The 21,186-nt window shown below is 48.1% G+C and overlaps 1 protein-coding gene across 9 annotated transcripts in view; it reads left to right on the forward strand.

The window, feature by feature from the left end:
* The window catches only part of Sgcd (sarcoglycan delta), a 913,825-nt gene extending 903,356 nt beyond the window's left edge, over positions 1 to 10,469 (forward strand). For all 9 annotated transcript variants that reach the window (XM_069993889.1, XM_069993890.1, XM_069993888.1 and 6 more), the window contains 2 exons: positions 6,745 to 6,868; positions 8,300 to 10,469. In XM_069993889.1, the coding sequence (XP_069849990.1) occupies positions 6,745 to 6,868; positions 8,300 to 8,473 (298 nt within the window). In that variant the 3' untranslated portion in view covers positions 8,474 to 10,469. The remainder of the gene's footprint in view (positions 1 to 6,744; positions 6,869 to 8,299) is intronic.
* Positions 10,470 to 21,186: the final 10,717 nt, after the last annotated feature.

A 21,186-nucleotide genomic window follows, 5' to 3' on the forward strand; every position in this document is an offset into this window, starting at 1 on the left:
TGAAGCACTTTACTTTTACCTTGCTCTTTGGTCCCTATTTGGATTTTTGTGGGGGTTTCTTGAGCGTGGTGGGGGTTGGGGAGGAGGCAAATTTTCGCACAATTCAGGGCAGGGAAATTCTCAGCAGAGCACACAACGATTGGTAAACACAACTGAGCCTAATGAAGGGACCAGACGGCGGACCTGTCTGCATCAACCGCTCTGTGCGTGCAATAATGTATAATAAATCTATGACTAAGGCCGCCAGCCTACTATCACTCCAGCTCACATGGGCAGACCTGACACCAGGGGATTCGATGGCAGAAACTGTAGTCTAAGGCCAGAAATTGATGTCTTAACTCATCAGGCAGGCAAGTCTGCTCCTGTCAGCTCCTGATAATCTATTCAGGTCATCAATCCATGGGCCAGATGTCCACATGCATAAAGAAAGACAATCTGAAATGAATTACGCCACCTGTGGTTGGGGACAAAAAAGAAGAACTGGGAGAGAGCAAGGGAAAGGGTGACATTCTCCAAGAGAATGTACTCATGGCTGACTTAACGTCACCTTTATTATAATAATTTTAAAAAGAAAAAGAAAAGGACCTCCTGCTTTACTCAGTCTGTGGAGTCAAATGTTCAGCTCACCCAGAAATACCCTCAGAGTCACACACAGAATGTTGGGTCAGATAGCTGGGCATCCTCTGGTCCAGACAAGTGGACAATAAATGTAACCATCAGAGTAACATGGAAATCAAATCACATTTCCCATTATTCTATTGTTTCGGCCTCCTCCCACACCAAGACATGTAAATCCTTTGTTGTATCAACATATTGTACAAAGCCAGGCTCAACGATAGCCCATACATTCTCTGTCTACCTCCTTGAGTTTCTATTAGCCCTCAAAATTAATCTCCCTCTCAGAGGTCTTTGAAACACTGAAATTTCACGAGGCTCTTTCCCACTGTGTTTTATCAGTCCTGGGGCTTGAACTCGGGGCCTGGCTACCGAGCATTCACTCAACGGTAGCACTGCACCACTTTGAGCCACAGCGCCACTTCTGTTTTTCTGTGGTGGTTAATGGGATATAAGAATCTCAGGGGCTTTCCTACCCGGGCTGGCTTTGAACTATGATTCTCAGACCTCAGCCTCCTGAGTAGCTAGGATGACAGACGTGAGCCACCAGCACCTGGCTCTTTCCCATTCCGGCACCCAGACTACAAATTCATCCAGTGTCCTCTGCTTCCCTATTCAGGATTCATTACCACCATAAATACACAGCTGCTTAATGTGTCTTTATCCTCAATAGCAAGGACCATGAGGACTGACATAGCCCCCATATTCTAGAAAGCTAGGCCCTCGCTCAGTGTGTGCCGGCCACCTGAATAAGCCAGCGAGTCTCAAAGCCAGCCCAGGCTCTGGTGGTCTAGGACGCAGGCCACTTGTCCCGGTCGCCCTGGGCCCAGGTATACATATTGGTTCAACAAATCAACAAGTTCATGCTGGGGAAAGGGGCTGATGCCAAAGAACATTTCTTTGTTCTGTGGAGAGACTGGCCTTTCTTGAAAAGCAAGCCTCTCCGTGGGTTTGCTCCAGACTGCTTCTCTGAGTGAAATGCTCTTCCAGTGGAAATATCCATCCTTCTCTTAAACCTTTAGAGCTGAACCCCAGGACACACTGCGTGCCTTTGCTGCTCACTCCTGGTGTAAAAACAGATTCCTGTCAAAATCAACAGCCTCGTTTGTGAAAGGTTTAAGTTTGTTGGCAAAGTTTTCGGTACTATCTCCACTTAGTGCTTGTGTGTGTAGGTGTGTCTGTCTGTCTGTCTGTCCCGCTACTTGGGGCTTGAACTCTTCCTTGCTTGGCTTTCGTTGCTCAAGGCTGCTACTCTCCCACTTGAATCACACGTCCACTTCCAGCTTTTTTGCTGGTTCACTGGAAAGAACAGTCACCGATTTTTCTGACCCGGCTGGCTTTGAACTGTGGTCCTCAGATCTCAGCCTCCGGAGTAACTAAGAAGACAAGCCTGAGGCGCCAGCGTGTCTGCCGTTCTACATTTATTTCCTGGGTTTCTTGCTGTAGTCTAGACCGGCCTGGGTTGAGTTCAAGCGCTGCCTGCCTCCGCCGGGGAGCACTGTCCTCCAGGAGGGAGCACCGCACTCAGACAGACAGACAGACAGACAGACAGCACGTGACACAACATGAGCGCCTAAGGCCCAACAAACAGAAGCAGCTTTTCAAATTAGACATTTTTCTTATTCCATTGGGACTGCTTTAGCATCACGACCGTCTGTAGGTGTTCAGATGTCACATGAAGTGGGAAAATGCCAAGAGAAAAGATAAAAAGAGACCGGACAATCACACCGGCCAGGGCAAAGTATTACTGAGGCCCTCTCTCAATCCCAAGCAGGGAGTGGGTGGTGTACTTCTATAGTCCCAGCTATGCAGGTGGCAGAAAGAGGATTTTTTTAGGTCTAAGGCCAACCCGAGCATAAAGCATGAAATCTCTGAAAGCAAAACTCGAAGGGAAAGGACCAGGGTTTGCCTCAAAATGGTGGAGAAGCTCTGATTTCAACTCCAAGTAGCGTCAGGGCAGAATGCAAGGATGTGATTCCTTACAAAGGCTAACTCACCATGCACCAAAATAAACACCAGGAATCAGGAAGTGGGGGACGGGACCCAGGGAAGGAGACTAGACAAGGAAGAAAGTGGGCAAGGGAGTAGAACCGTTAAATGCATACCCTAACAAAAATTAAGAAAACCAAGGGAGGGGCGAGGTTGAGAGAATGAAGCAGGGGAGAATGTTGGACCGGTCACACTGACCAGGCTTCGTCGCATTCTTATACTACTTTATTGAATGGCAGCTCTTCTGTACAACTACTTAAAGACAAAAAGAGAATAAAAAGGGTGACTCGAAATGAAAAATGAACTAGAAAGCTCTATGATGCCAGAATGATTTTTATGCAGAAATAAGCAGCTTTACTGTACCCAGGGAGTTTGTTAATGAACCTAAACACACACGGGGACAAATAATTCTAATTCTTCATAAATAGTTGTGAATTAAAGAAAAGTGATCACCAGAACTTGACATTTATGAACAAAATATATTGAACACATGATAAGGTTGGGTTAAGGGGAAAAAACACAAGGGTACACCATTATCAGAAAATTAATGCATGGTCTCATTAGGTAATATGTCTTCATTATAAAATAATGCTTCATTAAAAGTCTCATTAACTAGTGATAGCAACTTCACAAAAGAAAAAGAAGAGGGAACTCCTGTAGGTTGTTAAGAAGATATTTAGGGTCTAAATCCATATGACAAAATGCATACTTACTAGTGAATTATTAAATGTTTTCTTTTCAAGTTCAGGAAAGAAGCAATATTTCCATCTCTGAACAAGCCAACCATGTATTGTACAGCCATAGAAAACAGTTTTAAAATTTTTCAAAAGTACAAGGAGAAAAGATATAAAAGAGCCAAAATTTAGAAATAATTAGTGGCTGGAAACCAAAAAGAAAAACCTGGACACCAGTTTTTAAAACGATTTCTCTAGGTGTCAACTATATTCTATATTATATGTAATATTATATATACATACCAAAAACACTGGATATCTATATTTCAGGACAAATGGGAGTCAAGGAAAGACATTTTTAAAAAAATACTATTTTGGGGACTCCTCTTTGGTCCCCTATCCAAGTAGAGAGTCTTTCTCTTCACTTTCACATAAATTTACTCTGATGCCCTTTAAAAAATACTATTCTCAATATCCGCACGCAGACATGCCGAACCAACAAAGAGAAAAGTGCTAAACTATTGATATTGTCGGGGAACACATACTAATTAGACACGACATTCACAGAACTTAGATCCAATCAGAATTCCAACGGGGTTCCCTGGTAAAACATTTAAATTCCACAGCGATGAGGGCGAATGTGACAGAAACGCATTGCATCTGCATCAAACAGGCCAAAAAATTCAACGTGAGGGAGAGGGCAGGGGTTGGAATGTCACACATATACATTTGATCTGAGTACAGAGGATGCGCGGATCTAAATGCCACAATAACCCCATGTATAATTAACGTATATAAATGCCACAATAACCCCCCCATGTATAATTAACATATATAAATGGCACAATTAACCCCCATGTATAATTAACATATATAAATGGCACAATAACCCCCCCCCCGCGTATAATTAACGTATGCTGAGAGACCCAAATGTCTGTGGAATATGAAGAAAGACTTCTGAGACATTCATAAAACAGGAAAATTTTGCCTAATGAAATGTTAAAAACAAAAAAAACAAATTTAAACTCCAGCTCAACTGCTTTTCCTGAAAAGTCTCCTGATTAGTCCCTCTGTTTCGTTAGTCTAATGAAATAGAGTACAGAGCCCCAAACGAAAGCCCCAAGTGAATGGAAATACCACTTCTAACGGTGAGGTATGGACTCTCCCCCATGATGAGACCCGGATGCTGTGCAGACCCCGCCCCACCCCACCCTCACACGCAGCGCTGAACTGAAGGAGCCACAAAGCACCCGAGTCCTCAAACAACAGAGAAACTGGGCGCAGGCGGCTCACGCCCGTCAGCCTAGCCACGCAGGAGGCTGAGATCTGAGGATCCTGCCTCAAAGCCAGCTCAGGCAGGAAAGTCTGTGCAGTTCTTACCTCCAATTAACCACCAAAAGGCCGGAAATGGTGCTGCGGCTCAAAGTGGTAGAGCACTAGCCATGAGCAGAAAAGTCCAGCACCAGGGCCCTGGGTTCAAGTCCCACGACCAACAACCACAGCATTAAAAAAAAAGTGTAAGTTTAATTGCCCTTTGCATAAAGTTAAAAAGAAAGAAACAACAGTGAACAATAGAATATTCAAGGAGGCAAACGTGTAGAGATTTTATAAAGGAGAGAAAACAATTTTTACAAATCCCTACTTAGCTAGGGATATGGGGAAATAGATCACATTAGAAAGATGAGCTCAGATTAGAAAGATGTGCATGTGGGGGCTGGGAAGGTGGCTCAGTGGTAGAGCGCTTGCCTTGCATGCATGAGGCCCTGGGTTCAATTCCTCAGCACCACATAAGCAAAAAGAAAAAAGCCGGAAGTGGCGCTGTGGCTCAAGTGGTAGAGCGCTAGCCTTGAGCTGAAGAGCTGAGGGACAGCGCCCAGGCCCAGAATTCAGGCCCCACGACCGGACCCAAAAAATAAAAAATAAAGATGTGCATGTGCGTGCGTGCGTGCGTGCGTGCGTGCGTGCGTGCGTGTGTGTGTGTGTGTGTGTGTGTGTGTGTGTGTGTGTTTATAGGGCTTGAACTCAGGACCTGAGCTTAACTTTCTTGCTTCTGGCTGGTGCTCCACTACTTGAGCCACACCTCTACTTCTAGCTTTTTGATGGTTCGTTGGAGATAAGAATCTCTCAGATTCCTCTGCTCTGGCTGATTCTGAACCACCATCTCAGCCTCTGAAGTAGCTGAGATTACAGGCGTGAGCACCAGCACCCAATTTATTGCTTATCTTACATGCAATCAAGTGGGCTCATCTGTGAGTTTGCGCAGATAAGGAGAGAGCTGCGTGAAGGCAGCCAGTCTTGCTCTTCCTCTCGTCTTCCTCTTGCCTGCCCAGCCTGCGCCCCTCTCCCGTGGCCCAGGCAGCCACGGCTCCCACGCAGACCCTTGGATAACTGCATGGTAGAATGAGGCTCGGGCTGCTTTGAGCTGGCATTAATAACAACACAGCTCCACCTAAGCCAGAACCGACCCGAACTCTGAGCTTTACAGAGTGTCAATAGAAAGCTGGTGCTGGAGTACTTTGGACTTGGGCTTTTCAGATTAGGGATGTTCAACCAGTCTATGCAAACTCCCCAAAGTTCACTGATTAAAATTCTGGCTCACGCCTGACATCCTAGCTACTCAGGAGGCTGAGATCTGAGGGTCGTGGTTCAAAGCCAGCCCAGGGAAGAAAAGTGATGACACTCTTATCTCCAATAACCGCAAGTGGCGCTGTGGCTCAAGTCGTAGGGCGCTAGTCAAGAGCTGAGGGGCAGCGCCCAGGCCCAGAGTTCAAGCCCCATGACCCACAAAAAAATAAACCTGAATCAGAAACACTTCCGGTGCTCAGCATTTCGTGCAGGAAACGTTCAGTGTGCCGAGCGTCCTGTCGTGCTTTTGTCGATGCTGCATTAGGGACCCGAGGCCCTGGGAGACTTTTGAAAAGGAAAGGAGAAAACCTTACCCACCCACACTCAGATAACGGGCGGCCCACGGCTTCAGTCCAAGCACGCCGATTTGTGTTCACCCCTGTCCTTACCAGCCTGTGACCAGTGTCCCCTCACCTCTACCTCCTCAGTCGCTGGGACTGCAGGCATGGGTCACCACACCTGGCTATAGACATCCTCTTAACCTCCACGGAACACAGAGCAAGTAGAACGAAACAGAAAAGGATATTCAGTAATTCCAGGAAGTTCAGCCTAGACTTAGGATTTCCATATTCTTAAAAAAAAAAAAAAAAGTAAAACCGAATATGAGAAGAGTTTGATTATATTGATTAATAAAACTAAGATCAATAACCAACTAGGTGTAAAGTTAGGATCCCAAAATACCTTCCTATCCTCGGTAACACGCGGTGAGGACAAGCCTTACATATTCTGTCCTAAACTTGGCCAGGCTTGGGAAAGTAACAATGAAGACATACGAAGCGTGTGCAGTGCGGGCCTGCCCCTCCTCCCCAGCCGGCTCCTCACCTCCGCGTCTGTGTTGCAGGCTGGAGTCCCCCACCCGCTCTCTGGTGATGGAAGCCCCCAAGGGCGTGGAAATCAACGCGGAAGCCGGCAACTTGGAAGCCACCTGCAGGACGGAGCTGAGGCTGGAGTCCAAAGATGGAGAGGTGAGGAGTGGGAACCCACGGGCAGCCAAGGGGCCGGCCTTCCCAAAGCTCATTCACCCCTGAGCCCCTGGTCCTTTGATGGACAGACTGCAGGACCAATCAGAAGGTTTTACTCCAGAACGGCTAGTTGAACAGCATGCTCGTAAGCCAGACCCACAGGACATAAAAGTCAGGATGTGTCCTGTGCGAGGTGGCAGGCCAGGGACGTGTTCTTGCAAGTACAGAATTACGCCGCAGTAAAAATGCAGGCTTCAAGCTCTTTCTCTCGTCACCTTAAAATAAGACTTAGCTGGCCGGCTTAATTAAGCTGTGTATCACACCCATCTGGCTAAACATGATCCTAATCTCACGGTAGCTATTTATGTTGCATGCTTGTAATTTCTGTGTTGTAGAGAATAGTCAGGTTCAGCAGCGATCCCAGCCAGACCGAGCCGAAACCCACGAGGGCAAAACGAGGTAGCCAGAAACACGCTCTCCACCCCCACTGCCCCTGCGTGGGTGAACACACATGCTGCTTGTTTTTGTGCGCGCACACACACGTGCACACACACGTGCACACACACGTGCACACACACACACACACACACATTAAAATAGCCAGTGGTTCCCCTGAACATCGTACAGTCCACAGTGTTTGAAGTCTGGAGGAATGAGCAACAACCAAATCTAATGGAACCTTCCAGAACTGCCAACTTTGTTTTTTTATAGTTGCACATTTCTCACTGATATTCTCCTGAGTATCACCGCCACGAGTTCAGAAAACAAAGGGAAAGAGACACTCACTGCTCACTTCTCACTTGCACAATGCTGCATATTGTACTGGTCTTCTGGGTTTGTTTTCTTGTTAGTGTTTGTGTGTGTGTGTGTGTGTGTGTGTGTGTGTACTATTATTTTTCACATTGGGTCTCATTTTTCCTAGTATGGCCTTTAACTTCAATCCTCACTTCTACCTCATGAGTAGCTAAGACTGCAGGCATGAGCCACCATGCCCAGCTTGTGTGTGTGCGTGTGTGTGTGTGGAGAGAGGGAGAGAGAGAGAGAGCATCACTGTGTAGCTCAGGCTGGCCTCAAGCTCTTCATCCTCCTGTCTGGACCTCCAGAGTAGCTGGGATCACAGCCCTGTCAGCCTTCTAGGGTTTTCCTGAGGATCCCTCTTGTGCATGGATCGGACATGTCCCAGAGTCAGTGTTGAATCCATTCAACATTTCCGCATGTATCTGACGTTCAGACACCACTTAAACCAGCCCATCCCGTGTCCACTCCAAAACGCCGGCGCCGGGCGATGCGGGACAGCGGCCTCCCAGGGCTGAAATGTTGCCTTGTTCCTCCCCGGACCCCCCCTCCCTCCCCCCATGCCTACCCCCAGGGGAGAGCCAGCGCCCGCAGACCCCAGCCTCGAACTGACGCGTCTCTCCCGTTCACTCCCTCCAGATTAAGTTAGATGCTGCGAAAATCAAACTACCTAGACTGCCCCGCGGATCGCACGCGCCCACGGGGGCCCGGCACAAGGTCTTCGAGGTCTGCGTGTGCGCCAACGGGAGGCTGTTCCTGTCCCAGGCGGGGACGGGCTCCACCTGCCACATCCACACGGGCGTCTGCCTCTGAGGCCGGCGGCCCGGCTGGGGCTGCAGACGCCGGCTGCCAGCTGCTTTTACTACAACACATAAAGCCTAACAAAGACCTTTGTGCGTGTGTGCGCATGTGTGCGTGTGTGTGCGCGCGCGTGCATGTGTGTGTGTAAGGGGGTGCGTGTCTGCCTGTGTGAGTGGATATAAATATATATAAATATATATAAATAAATATATATATATCCTCTGTAAAAAAAAAAATGAGGTTTCAGTACAAAAGGAACCTGGGCGACCCTGAGAGACCCCCGTCATGCCCCCCATCCCACCGCCACCACCTACATGGCATTCGTGTAGGTCCAGCTTCCATTAGACTGTAGAGACTCACACAACCCACGCGGCCACCAGGCCCGGCCGTTGCCACGTGCACCATTCCAGGCCGCGATGGCGGGAAGCCGAGGGCCCAGATCCTGGCTGCAAAAGCAGACCTGCCATCCCAGCACCCCGGGAAGCCGAGGCAGGAGGTCTGGGGGTTCAAGGCCAGCCTGAGCTATACACCGAGACTCGGTCTCAAAAGACAAAAGAAAAAAAAAATCCTATAAGAAAACAATGGTCATAATAAAGCAGACGCTTTGACGTCGTCTTTGATTACCCGGCCGGCTTCCCTGCGGCCCTCCCTCCCACAGCCAAAACAGAAGCGCCAGAGCAGCCTAAAATAACCCAGCGCCGGCCCTTGCGCAGAGAGGAAGCCTGCACTTCTGACTTCACCCAGCATGAGTTTAAAGTCTGCCAAAAATCCCCAAAGAATAGAACTCCTGACCCAAGGGAAGCCATCTTTAACATAGAAATCTAAGAAATTTTCCTATGTTTCTTGGGGTCACCAGGGAACTTTACAGATATACCTTATATTTTCTTTTTTTTTTTCTTTTTTTGGTCAGTTGTGAGGCTTGAACTCTGGGCCTGGGCGCTGTCCCTCAGCTCTTCAGCTCAAGGCGAGCGCTCTACCGCTTGAGCCACAGCGCCACTTCCAGTTTTCTGGTGGTTCATTGGAGATAAGAGTCTCACAGACTTTCCCACCCGGGCTGGCTTTGAACCATGATCCTCAGATCTCAGCCTCCTGAGTAGCTAGGATGACAGGCGTGAGCCACCAGTGTCCAACTTGCATTTGTCTTTTTAAGATACACAAACCCTTCTGGCTTTGATCTTTTTAGGTCTTTTTTTTTGAATGCCAAGATATTCAAGATATTGCTGACTTGACTATTCTGGGCTATTTTATTTCTCCCCTGAGCATCAGAGCTTTAAAGCGCCCCCATGCCGACAGACTTGCTCACGCAAAGTTCGTGTAAACTGAGTCACACGTCTCACTGAATCACTGTGTCCCCTGGGTGGCCAGCGGGGCCCAGTCTCTCCCCCCCCCCACTTCCCTCCATCAGCCACCTCAGCCCATCACCCCGCCTCCCGCCCACACTCCGGGTCGCCCCGGCTAGCCCTTGTGCCGGAACTGGGGATTGATTACACCATCTCTGTTCAAAGAGGGGAAACTCCGTGCCTATGCCTTAAGTCAATGCACTCAGCCAGAAGCACATGCTAGTTATCCCGTTACCTGTACTTTCTTTTTGCGTGATTGGAGTGTGATGGGTTTTGTGGAAACCGGGCATCAAAAGCTGGCAGACCAAACGAACGAACAAACAGACGGTCAACAGATGTGGGCCCTGGGGGGACCCCCCCCCCCGCCCAGCAGTGGAGTCACGTCCCAGCCGCAGCCCCGGAGGACCACGCACAAGCGCCGGCCCGCACCTTAACCAAGCTGTCAAGCTGTGTTCGCCAGGCCCGAAAGGCATTTGTTTTTGCTTTGGGTTTGTTGTTGTTGTTGCTTTTTGGGTGTTTTTTTTTTTTTTCCTTCCTCTCCACAAGGTTCTAAGTCTTCTTCCCAAGTAGGGAAAGTGTCATGGGAGACTGGCAGAGGGGGAAGGTCGGGCTGAGATCGGCGGGCCTGCAATGTACAGCGAGCTGTATGTGTTACTCTAGAAGCAGGGTGGGGGAGGAGGGGGAGCTTGGGGGTAGCCCTACGCAGTGATTGCTGGCTTCTGGGGTCCCCAGCTCGTTCCCCTGGCTCTCCTTGAATAGCTCAGCCCATGCTGCCGACCCGCCTTGGGGAAAAGACTTCTCAGTTGTTGGTTTTTTCTGTGAAGCAGGAAGGTGTGAAAAGCGATTATTACAGAAGAAGGCCTCGCCCCCAGTGCCGCATCGTGTCCCACACAGAGGCTTCGCTAAGCCAGGAAAAGTCCCCCTGTCACTCAGATTGAAATTAATCACAATTCATGATAGTAGCTAAAGGTCCCTGTAGCATACTGCTCTTAAGACAGAGTGGTTGTTAACCAAAGCAGATAAGCCATCTTTTGCTTTCCGCCACCTCGTGCACATCAAGTGCATGATGAGAAAAGCAAAGAGTTCTCCGGACCTCTTTCTGCTGATTCGGCCCCAATCATGAGACCAGCGCCGTGGGAATTTTGTGCTAATTCTAATTTAACAGACCAACAAACTTAGCAAACGAATACAGGTTGCAGGTGATTGCCACATGCAAAATGTACTCCTAAGGGTAATCAGATCTCCAGTAGGTTAAAAATAATAAAAAATAAAAATAACAGCAACCAAGAAAAATATATATGTATATATATGGTATATATACATATGGTACATATATATGGTATGTATGCATATATATATATATGTCAAGGACCTTTGTGGACACATGATGTAAAATTCTGGGTGACAGTTATGCTCAATGGTCGCAATATGTAGCAGGAAGCTAAAATGGTTGAGATTATGTATTTCGGTTCAGACTTGAGAGACCAGTAAATTGCATTTTAAGTTCTTCAATGTATGTTCCTTACCTACCCACCCCCATGCTTTGCAACCTGAATTTTCATCCATGGTCAGGAAAGAGAGTTTTACCTAAATTCTGGAAGAAGAAGAAAAAAAAGAAAGAAAGAAATAGCTTTTACATTAAAAATCTGCTAACTCCTAATTTTTAAAAACGAGATTGTTTCTAATCTTTTTACATAATGTCTTGGGGGGGAGCGAGAGGTGGCGAGGAATCTCCACCGTCCTCGGAGCTCCACTTTGCTAATATTCTTTCAGAGACATTTTATACATTAAAAACGGATCTCCAACCATGTCGAGCGTTTATTTCCATTTGATATCTGCTCCGTTAAGTCATGAAAGTCTAGAGAAACTTCAACTTGAGCGTGACAAAGGTTCTAGAAATGCCCTGTGCTGCGTCTACCCTGGAAGAGCCCTGACATGCCCGCCTCCCATTGCTCCCCCACCCCCCTGCCTTTAGGGTGATCTTTTTCTGGATCGTGTTCATTCTACATCTAGCAACCGTAGACCAAAGATTGCGGTTTAGACCCTAGAGCAAGGTTGAGCGAACTATGACCTGGAGACCAAATCTCACTGGCCACCTGCTGTTGTCTGTGAAGTTTTATTGTCACGTGGCCACGCGCGCGTTTTGTTGGCGGCAGATAGCACGCTTCATCTCTGGAACCTAGGAGCCGTGTCCGGAGACTGAAGGGCCCACAAAAGCCTAACTATGACCAGGTAGCCCTTCCCTGAGAAAGTTCCCTGACCCCTGACCCCGCCATCCTGTGTAGGCAATGTTGGACACAAGGAAGAACACAGATTGCCCGGTGGCCGCAGGGAATGAGCCTCTGCTTGGGTTAGAAATCCGTGGCTAAGTACATTGGAAGGAAGCTGTCTTGCAGGAGAAGGAAGGCCATCAGCCAAGGTGCAGGACCAGGAAGACATAACTGGTGGTGGAAGGGGAGGCGAATCCTCAGAGAGGGAGGGAGGGGGAGGGGAGAGGAGGATCCCCACTACTGAAAGTCCAAATCCCGTGCCTGGAAACCTTCCCACACCCTCCCCACAGTCCAGAAAGCTCTCCATGTCCTCCAACAACAGTTTTGACTTCATGAGATTTTGTTTTCTGTTTCTTTTTTTTTTTTAATAGTCTGCAACTCTGACTGTTGACACCTCCCAGGTATAAATATTCCCACAGCCACAGCAGATGTTGAGAAAAACGTCACCCCCGTGACTCACTGGCCGTCTGAGGGAAAGCCACATCTGCAAACATGTAGGAAGCAAGGCGGGGGAAATGTACTACACTTACGTTCATGGAGGCGTTGCTGAGAGTGGACAGATGTCTTAGCTTTGCGTTACAAGGCTCCTTGGTCTAGGGGGACTGAAGGGAGGGGGGCATGCTTGGTTGTAAATCTTTTTTTGGGGGGGGGTCGGTTGTGGGGCCTGAGCTCTGGGCCTGGGCACTGTCCCTCAGCTCTTCAGCTCAAAGCTAGCGCTCTACCACTTGAGCCACAACGCCACTTCCGGTTTTCTGATAATTAACTCAAGAGTCTCACAAGCTTTCCTGCCCTGGGCTGGCTTTGAACCTTGATCCTCAGCTCTCAGCCTCCTGAGTAGCTAGGATGGCAGGCATGAGCCTCTGGCACCCGGCTTGTAACATCTCTTGACTACTGTCAGGGGAGGAAGGTTTTTTCAGTCCATACTACTTCTTTAGTGAGGGTTTCACACTCAGCCTTGTTAAAAAAAAAAAATCGCTCATGAATGACCTCAGCCAGGAAGGCCTTGGGTGTGGCAGTGGTGGTTGGTTTTTTTGGTTTGTTTTGTTTCATAAAAATGACCACCGCTTCAGTCCCTGAACATAGCCAAAGGGCAAGGAAGGAAGTTGGCCGCAGAGGAGAACCGAACCCAACCGGAACCCTTCCCCTTGCCCTTCCCCTTCCCCTCCTCCTTCCGCTCCCCTCCCCTCCCCCTCCTCCTTCCCCTCCCCTCCCCTGGTCTCTGGCACAAGGGATGCATTGCTCTGTGGAAGCACTTGATCTGTTTTTTTAGGTGAAAAGAAATCTCAGTTAAACCGGACGAGGGCTCCCTCCTCCTTCCCGTCTCCCTCCTCCTTCCCCTGCCCCGGGACATCTCAGACACAGAAGAGAACACTAGTGTGGGGATGGATGCAGGCGATGGTGTCCAGGAGGAAGAAGGGAATCCCCGAGATCCAAACCCCTCAGAAAGAGGCAGGACGTGTCTCCTGTGATCTTCCTTTACTTTCTCCTTGGTGGAAGCTTCCTCCCCCTCTCTTCCTGCCTCCTGCTGTGCAGTCCTCAGAAATTAGAATTCTACCTTGGCCTCTGAATCACACACACACACACACACACACACACACACACACACACACACACACACACACACACACACACACACACACACACACACACACACACACACACACACACACACACACACACACACACACACACACACACACACACACACACACACACACACACACACACACACACACACACACACACACACACACACACGCCCTGCCACATGCAGTAGTACTTCCCAAACCAGTGAGATTTCCAGGCTTCTTGAAAGCCGCCTTCACATCCTGGCGGCGGGTCTGCCTGGCATGGAAGGGCGGTGGGCAGGTGGCCTGCGGCCGCCCTCCTCCTGAGCATTAGGGCTGATTCACTGAGCCTAGCCTGAGCTAGGGGCGCCCCAGCCCTCCCCCTCCTGACAGAGGAGGAGCTTAGCATCTTCTTTGGGGAGGCTGCCGGCGCCCTCTCAGGAGAAAGGCGCTGCTGTCCTGAAGCAAAGCTGTGAAGAAGCCACCAATAGCGGGTCTCACACCCCCAACACCTGCACCCCAGCCCCGCCAGCTGCTGGGAAGCACGCAGACCCTCCCTGGGTTTTGCCTCCTCGCTGAACATTGTTTACCTCCGATCCCTTCTTATCAAACAAAGAAAGAAGCTACCCTGGTTAGAGGTAGACTCAAAGCACCCGTGTTTCAGGGTTAATCTGCCCCGCCAGCTCTGCGTTGTGTAACCACAGCCCCTTCCCCTCAGACTCCTTCCCGACCAACTCCACATCTGGATACTTTGTTCGGTGATGAGAAACCACTGGTGAAGGAAAAAAATCAAAGCTCAGGTTTTATATGGGGGAAACTAAAGCGACAGACTGTCCACACGGAAAGACAGAGTTGTACTCGGGAGTTACAGGAGTTCATCCCTGCTGCAGATGGACGTGTGTGGCACTGGGGTGTCCAGGGTCAGGCGTTCTGGGTGTTTCCTGCAGAAGCGGCCTGGGCAGTTTCTTGCATCAGGAGAGGCTTTCTTGGACCTGGGAGAGAGCTGGGTTTCTCTGACAATCCTCGTAATAATTACTCGTGGCTGAGGGCTTACTCTGTGCTGGGTGGAGTGTGTGTGTCCTTCATTTCCAGCTTCCTTTGATTTGGATTCTGTTACGGCTCCAATTTTCAGATATAGAAACTAAGACAGAGAGGGGGCAGACCCGGCATAGAAATACAGAAAATCTCTACCTGAAGATCAGAATCTAGAACCAAAACACAAAAGCAAAAACAAAAAGCTGGCTTGCTCTAGGTGTGATTCTTGTTTCTTAAGACTGGAAACTGTCTGGGCTGTGAGGAGATCATCTTAGCACCCAGCAAGATCTGCAGGCAGTACCAGTGAGGTAGCACACCGACACAACCCCATCTCCTTCCTGCCTACCTCCCTTCAAAGATAAATGTCTTATTTTATCTTATATGTTTGCCACTCTTGAGGCTTGAGCCCTGGGCCTGAGCGCTATCCCTGAGCTCTTTTGCTCGAGGACAGTGCTCTACCACTTGAGCCACAGCTCCACTTCCGACTTTGGCCGTGACTAATTGGAGATAAGAGTCTCACAGACTTTCCTGTCTGAGCTGGTTTCAAACCGTGATCCTCCGATCTCAGCCTCCTAAGTAGCTAGGATTACAGGTGTGAGCCACCAGCACCCGGCAAATGTCTTATTTTAGGTGAGACCTTGGGCACTGTTTACTTGTGGAAAGAGGAAAGGAAAACTCTGTTCCTGTTGTTGGCATGAGAAGACAGGACTGAAGACAGCCCCCTTGGCGGCTAGGTACTTTGTACCCCAGGGTGAACAGAGCTGCTCACCCGGGCTCTGTCAGGATGAGCCCCGCGCGCCTGGTCAGCGTCCCTAGCGGGCCACGTCCCTCCCCAAGTGCACGTTCCCTCACCAGCACCTCCAGCCTCCGCGCTGATTCACCTGCAGCGGGGCTGGGCCTGGTGTCAAACCATGGCGCCCGTGCCCCGGGGAGCCTGTAATCCTGGCATGCTACACTCAGCAGAGAGGCCAGGGAGGGAGACAGGGGCGTCCCCTGCAGTTCATGAGCCCTGGGTCAGCTCAGACGGGCTTTGGTCTGCATGAGTGAAAAGACCAAATCTTCAAAGCACTGACTCGGCGCACCGCGCGCCATCTTGAACGGGGCACACACTGCCGTGCCCCTGGTGAAGTCTCGCTGTCAGCCGGCTCTGCCCAGAGCCCAGGGGGCCGTGGAAGCTTTTACACACTTCCTTGCCACGCTAGACGGGGTAGCTGGACTCCCTGCACCCAGAAGCACTCAGCACCAGAGCTAGGGCCTGGCATGATCACCCCAGAAACCTTAGGGGACAGATGCGTTAAAAACTATCCAAGACACTATTTGAGGGCGAATCAGTTGCTCATTTCCTTCCTAAGGGTACAGACGTCCAATCGGCAAGCCAAGAATGGAAATCGGGCTCCCCACCACTAACGGGGGAATCTGCCAAAGCAGCACCTGGGGGCATCCTTCAATGTGGGTGACGCCACCTGAGTTTCTACCCAGTGTTTGCATGAGGAGATGGGTTCGAGTTCTCCTCCCTAGACTAGACTTTTCCTTTCATAGTCTGTGCAGCTGCAGGATTATACTTTGGGGGTGCGGTGTCGTGTTTTAGGAGGGAGACAGAGGACATTTGTGATGATGATGTAGAGGCTTGGGTGTTCACAGACAGATGGGGTCACAGAATCCCCATTTGCTTGTGGATGTTGAATTCTGAGGAGGGAGTCTGTCCCCAGTGAAGCCATGGGGCTCAGCCCGTGTGTGATTTTTGGCTTGGTTTTCTTTCCGTGGTTGGGTTTGGTCTTGCCTCTGGGTTTGGGTGTGATGTCAGCAGAAGCATTTTTTTTTTTTAATTTTAGTTTTGTGTTGAATAACGTCAACCCTTGCACACACTATGCAAAAATTTTGTAAAGCATTGCAATAATGCTGTGAATTACAAGGAACTATTTTAACTTTATTACACTTTCTGTAAAAAAAAAACAAAAAAGAACGATTTGTATTTAATATTATTTCAATTGCAGTCTTGTAAAATATATTAATAAAAATCATGATTGGTAAAGAAGAAACGCACTCTTTGTCCTCTTCTTTTGGGAACCATAAGAGTTCACCCCTGTTTGGCTACCTCGGAAATCTGACTTTTCTTCTAGCCTTTTTTTTTTTTTTTTTTTTTTGGTCGTGGGGCTTGAACTCAGGGCCTGGGCGCTGTCCCTCAGCTCTTCAGCTCAAGGCGAGCGCTCTACCACTTGAGCTACAGCGCCACTTCCCTGACTTTTCTCCTAAACATCGCTCTGATCAGTGGCCTGACACAATTGGCTGCCCCATTTGGGCTCTGAAGGAAGAGAGTCACTCAGGTCGCCTCATGGAAAGCAAGCTGATAGTAAGGTTAATCCTGGCCTCAGATAGAACCCTTAGGATCTGAGGAAGGTCGAGACAACGGCTCTTCCTAGGTCCTCTCCGAATGACCCATATAAAGTCTGATGCCAGCTTACCACCCCCGTCCTCTAAACACCACAAATGGTCCCCACTGGGTAAAACGTGTGCCCCGGCATTCCTGCTCACTCACCATCTTGGATTCAGACGCTCACCCCTTTGTCCGATCCATTTTCACCTTTCCAGAAGAATATCCCAGCAGTGCTGCTTCCTTAAACGGAGCGGTGGGTGAGACCGTGTACGAGGAAAAGTGTCATAAAAACTATCCATTCCCATCTAGCACAATCAGCGCTTCACCTCGAGCATCTCCTCACTCGGGGCCTCTCCGCAGACAAGTCATTGACACCGAGCTGAGCACTGCCACCTAACAGCACCCCATTCTCCCCATACTTGTCCGTGTGTCTCTCTAAAGGGCTGCTCCTTCTCCCTTGGTTCCCCCATTGTTTATTTCATTTTCTCATCCTACAATATGCTATGGTTTACCTACTTTCCTATCTCTCCAGGACCCTCGAGTACTTATAGTCATTCTTTTTTAAGTTTATATAGAGTTGGTCACAGACCTCAATTTGATCCTCACACTAATGTCAGAATAGGTAATTTGCTCTTGTTGAAATTTTACATCTTGGGGCTGGGAAGGTGGCTCAGTGGTGGAGCGCTTGCCTTGCATGCATGAGGCCCTGGGTTCGATTCCTCAGCACCACATAAGCAAAAAGAAAAAAAAGCCGGAAGTGGCGCTGTGGCTCAAGTGGTAGAGGGCTAGCCTTGAGCTGAAGAGCTGAGGGACAGCGCCCAGGCCCAGAGTTCAGGCCCCATGACCGGACTCCCCCCCCCAAAAAAAAAAAGAAAAGAAATTTTACATCTTTTACAAATTTTACATATCCAAGTCTACACCAGAACCAATATCCACTTCCACTTTCATCAAAAGCCTTAGATCTCAGTAAGTTCACCTCCTGACTCTACAGCATCCTGAAGGAACATTACAGAATGCTTCAGGCAAGTTTATCATCACAAAAATGTCATTTCCCCAGGAAAGGCACACAGTACACCTGAAGATGGAGTGATTCTGGGCTGGAGGCATGGCTCAGATGGTAGAGTGCCAGCCAATGAGCAAAAGTGTTAGGTCTCAGACCAAAAAAAAAAAAGGAAAGAAAAAAACTGTGTATGTGTGTAGTCATTCTATCACCTGTCCTGTCTGTGGGGACATTTTTCCCACATACACACACATTAAAAAAAAAATTAAGGGCTGGGAAGGTGGCTCAGTGGTAGAGTGCTTGCCTTGCATACATGAGGCCCTGGGTTCAATTCCTCAGCACCACATAAGCAGAAAAAGCCGGAAGTGGTGCTGTGGCTCAAGTGGTAGAGTGCTAGCCTTGAGCTGAAGAGCTGAGGGACAGCGCCCAGGCCCAGAGTTCAGGCCCCATGACTAGCAAAAAAAACAAAAAAAAAAGAAAATCAAAATCACAAACAATGAAATGATCAGTTAAGAGATATAGGGGGAAAACTATTGACCATAGCTAAAATGATAAACACTAAAGATATAGAAAGGCTATTATTAATGAGCCAAAGTATCTGACATCAATGGGGCTTGAACTCTGGGCCTGGGCGCTGTCCCTCAGCTCTTCAGCTCAAGGCAAGCGCTCTACCACTTGAGCCACAGAGCCACTTCCAGTTTTCTGAGTGGTTTACTGGAGATAAGAATCTCACGGACTTTCCTGCCCAGGCTGGCTTTGAACCGTGATCCTCAGATCTCAGCCTCCTCAGTAGCTAGGATTACAGGCGTGAGCCACCGCCTGGCTCATCAGCAACTTTTAAATTTCTTCCACTCTAGGCCCTTTCAAAAAAGATGTGAGACACAGTACAGTATAACCTTTCACTACCACCTCCACCTCCACCTCCACCTTCACCTCCGCCAGCTCTAGAGCTTGCACTCAGGGCCTGGGCCCTGTCCTTGAGGTTTTGTACATAAGGCTAATGCTCTACCACTTCAGCCACAGCTCCATTTCCGGCTTTTTTTGGTGGGGAGGGGGTAGGGGAGAGCTAATTGGAGGTAAGAGTCTCACAGACTTTCCTACTCAGGCTGGCTTCAAATGGCGATTCTCGGATCTCAGCCTCCTGAGTGGCTAGGATTACAGATGTGAGCCGCTGGCGCAGAACTGTTAGGTACAGAACTGTTAGGCAGGAGTTCCCAGAACAAAAGGGGAGGCAAGAAGGCTCAGAAGGACAGAAGAATAAACTGAATGTATTTCAGGGGAAAAAAATGTTATAAGCAACCCGGATGAAGTAGCATCTCCAGTTAAGAACAGTGAAAAGTTAACTTTTGTTTGTGTATAGACTGAATTCTAATTACTCTGCAGAATTCTCAACACTCGAAGCTGAGGATCGGTTTACAATCTGCCTCCCCAGCCCAAGCTAGAACCCCAGTATTGCTCAGTAGGCAGACAGTGAGGGACTCTGCAAGTTCACTGGGGTGAAGCGTTGGCACAGCTGAAGAATACCTGTGAGATATCTCAACTCTTGCTAGAATTTAAAATGAATACATCAAATACGAGATTTTAACCTTTCCAATTGTAGCGTATTTGATCACCTTACTAAATAGTTAATCAAAGGCCCAGATTATACCAATAAGGAATCCATTTTAATCCATGATGAGAAGAGGTGTTGTCTTTAAGAACATGGTGGTCAAGATTAATCTACAAAGTGGACACTGCCAGGAGCTCACGGCTGTCATCCTCGCTGCTCAGGGGGCTGAGATCTGAGGATCACAGTTCAAAGCCAGCCCAAGCTGGGAAATCCCCAAGACGCTTATCTCTAATTCATTATCCAAAAGCCAGAAGTGGAGGTATAGCTCAGGTGGTAGAGCACTGGCCTTGAGCAAAAGAGCTCAGGAAGCCCCTAGACCAAGGTCAAGCCCCAGGACTGCCCCCCCCCAAAAAATAGATTGGGCTGGGAAGGTGGCTCAGTGGTAGAGCACTTGCCTTGTATGACTGAGGCCCTGGGTTCGATTCCTCAGCACCACATAAACAGAAAAAGCCAGAAGTGGCGCTGTGGCTCAAGTGGTAGAGTGCTAGCTTTGAGCTGAAGAGCTGAGGGACCGCGCCCAGGCCCAGAGTTCAGGCCCCACGACCGGACCCCCCCCCCAAAAAAAAGATTAATCTACAAAATCTGAGTCAAAGAACTTAATATTTAAAAGTAAACTTTATGGCAAGATGTATTGGGAGGGATCTATTTAATAATATATAATAGTATATCCTATTCCATTGCTTGGACAAAATTAAGCCAAGATCATGAGCAAATTATAAATGCAACAAAAATCTCAAACTATGAAAAATAAGAAGAAAGTAAATATAATTGTAGGGGAAAACTTTGCTACTCTGTATCTTCTAACTTACAAGTGGGCAGAAGAAAATCTGTTTCTTTCTCTCTCTCTCTCTCTCACACACACATACACATATATACGCACACATACATCAAAGCAAAAAATAGAGCAAAAATACCCTATTCTTTGGCTGCCCATTGTCATATAAAAATAAATATAACCTCAAAATGGAAATGTTAAAATAGAAATAATTTACTTTATATTAATATAAAATTCCTGGGCTTTAAGAAGTGGACAGCAGTCCCCTATTTGATGATTTAAGAACGAAGGCAGCCTATTAAATCGTGGTAAATTTAAAATACTGCATATTACATGATCTGGCCAAAGCAATCTTCCAACATAATTAAAAACATCTAACTCACCAATAGAGAAACAAACTAATAAATTATATACCTTAACATTGCAGACCCAACAAAAAGCACCAATAAAACAAGATCATTCTCAAATTACACCTGAGAACATTGATAGCATAAATCTAACACAGATATTGCTGTTGGCCTCTCTTGAACGTGTATTTTTTTATATAAACATGTATCTTTTTGTAAATAAATAACACATCTTGATGGAGACAGTCTCCAAGCTTTTGGGTACAGACAAGGATCAGAAATGGCTGATTACCACACAATAGAAAAAGAGCTCTGACAAAAATAAATAAATAAAAATAAGACGACGTAACAGGAAACAGATCAACAGTCTACCTGCAAGGTGCAGAGGAATGGTGGAAGGAGTCGAA

Source organism: Dipodomys merriami, unplaced genomic scaffold (assembly GCF_024711535.1).
Source record: "Dipodomys merriami isolate MVZ:Mamm:240054 unplaced genomic scaffold, mDipMer1.0.p SCAF_44, whole genome shotgun sequence".
Classification (NCBI taxonomy): domain Eukaryota; kingdom Metazoa; phylum Chordata; class Mammalia; order Rodentia; family Heteromyidae; genus Dipodomys; species Dipodomys merriami.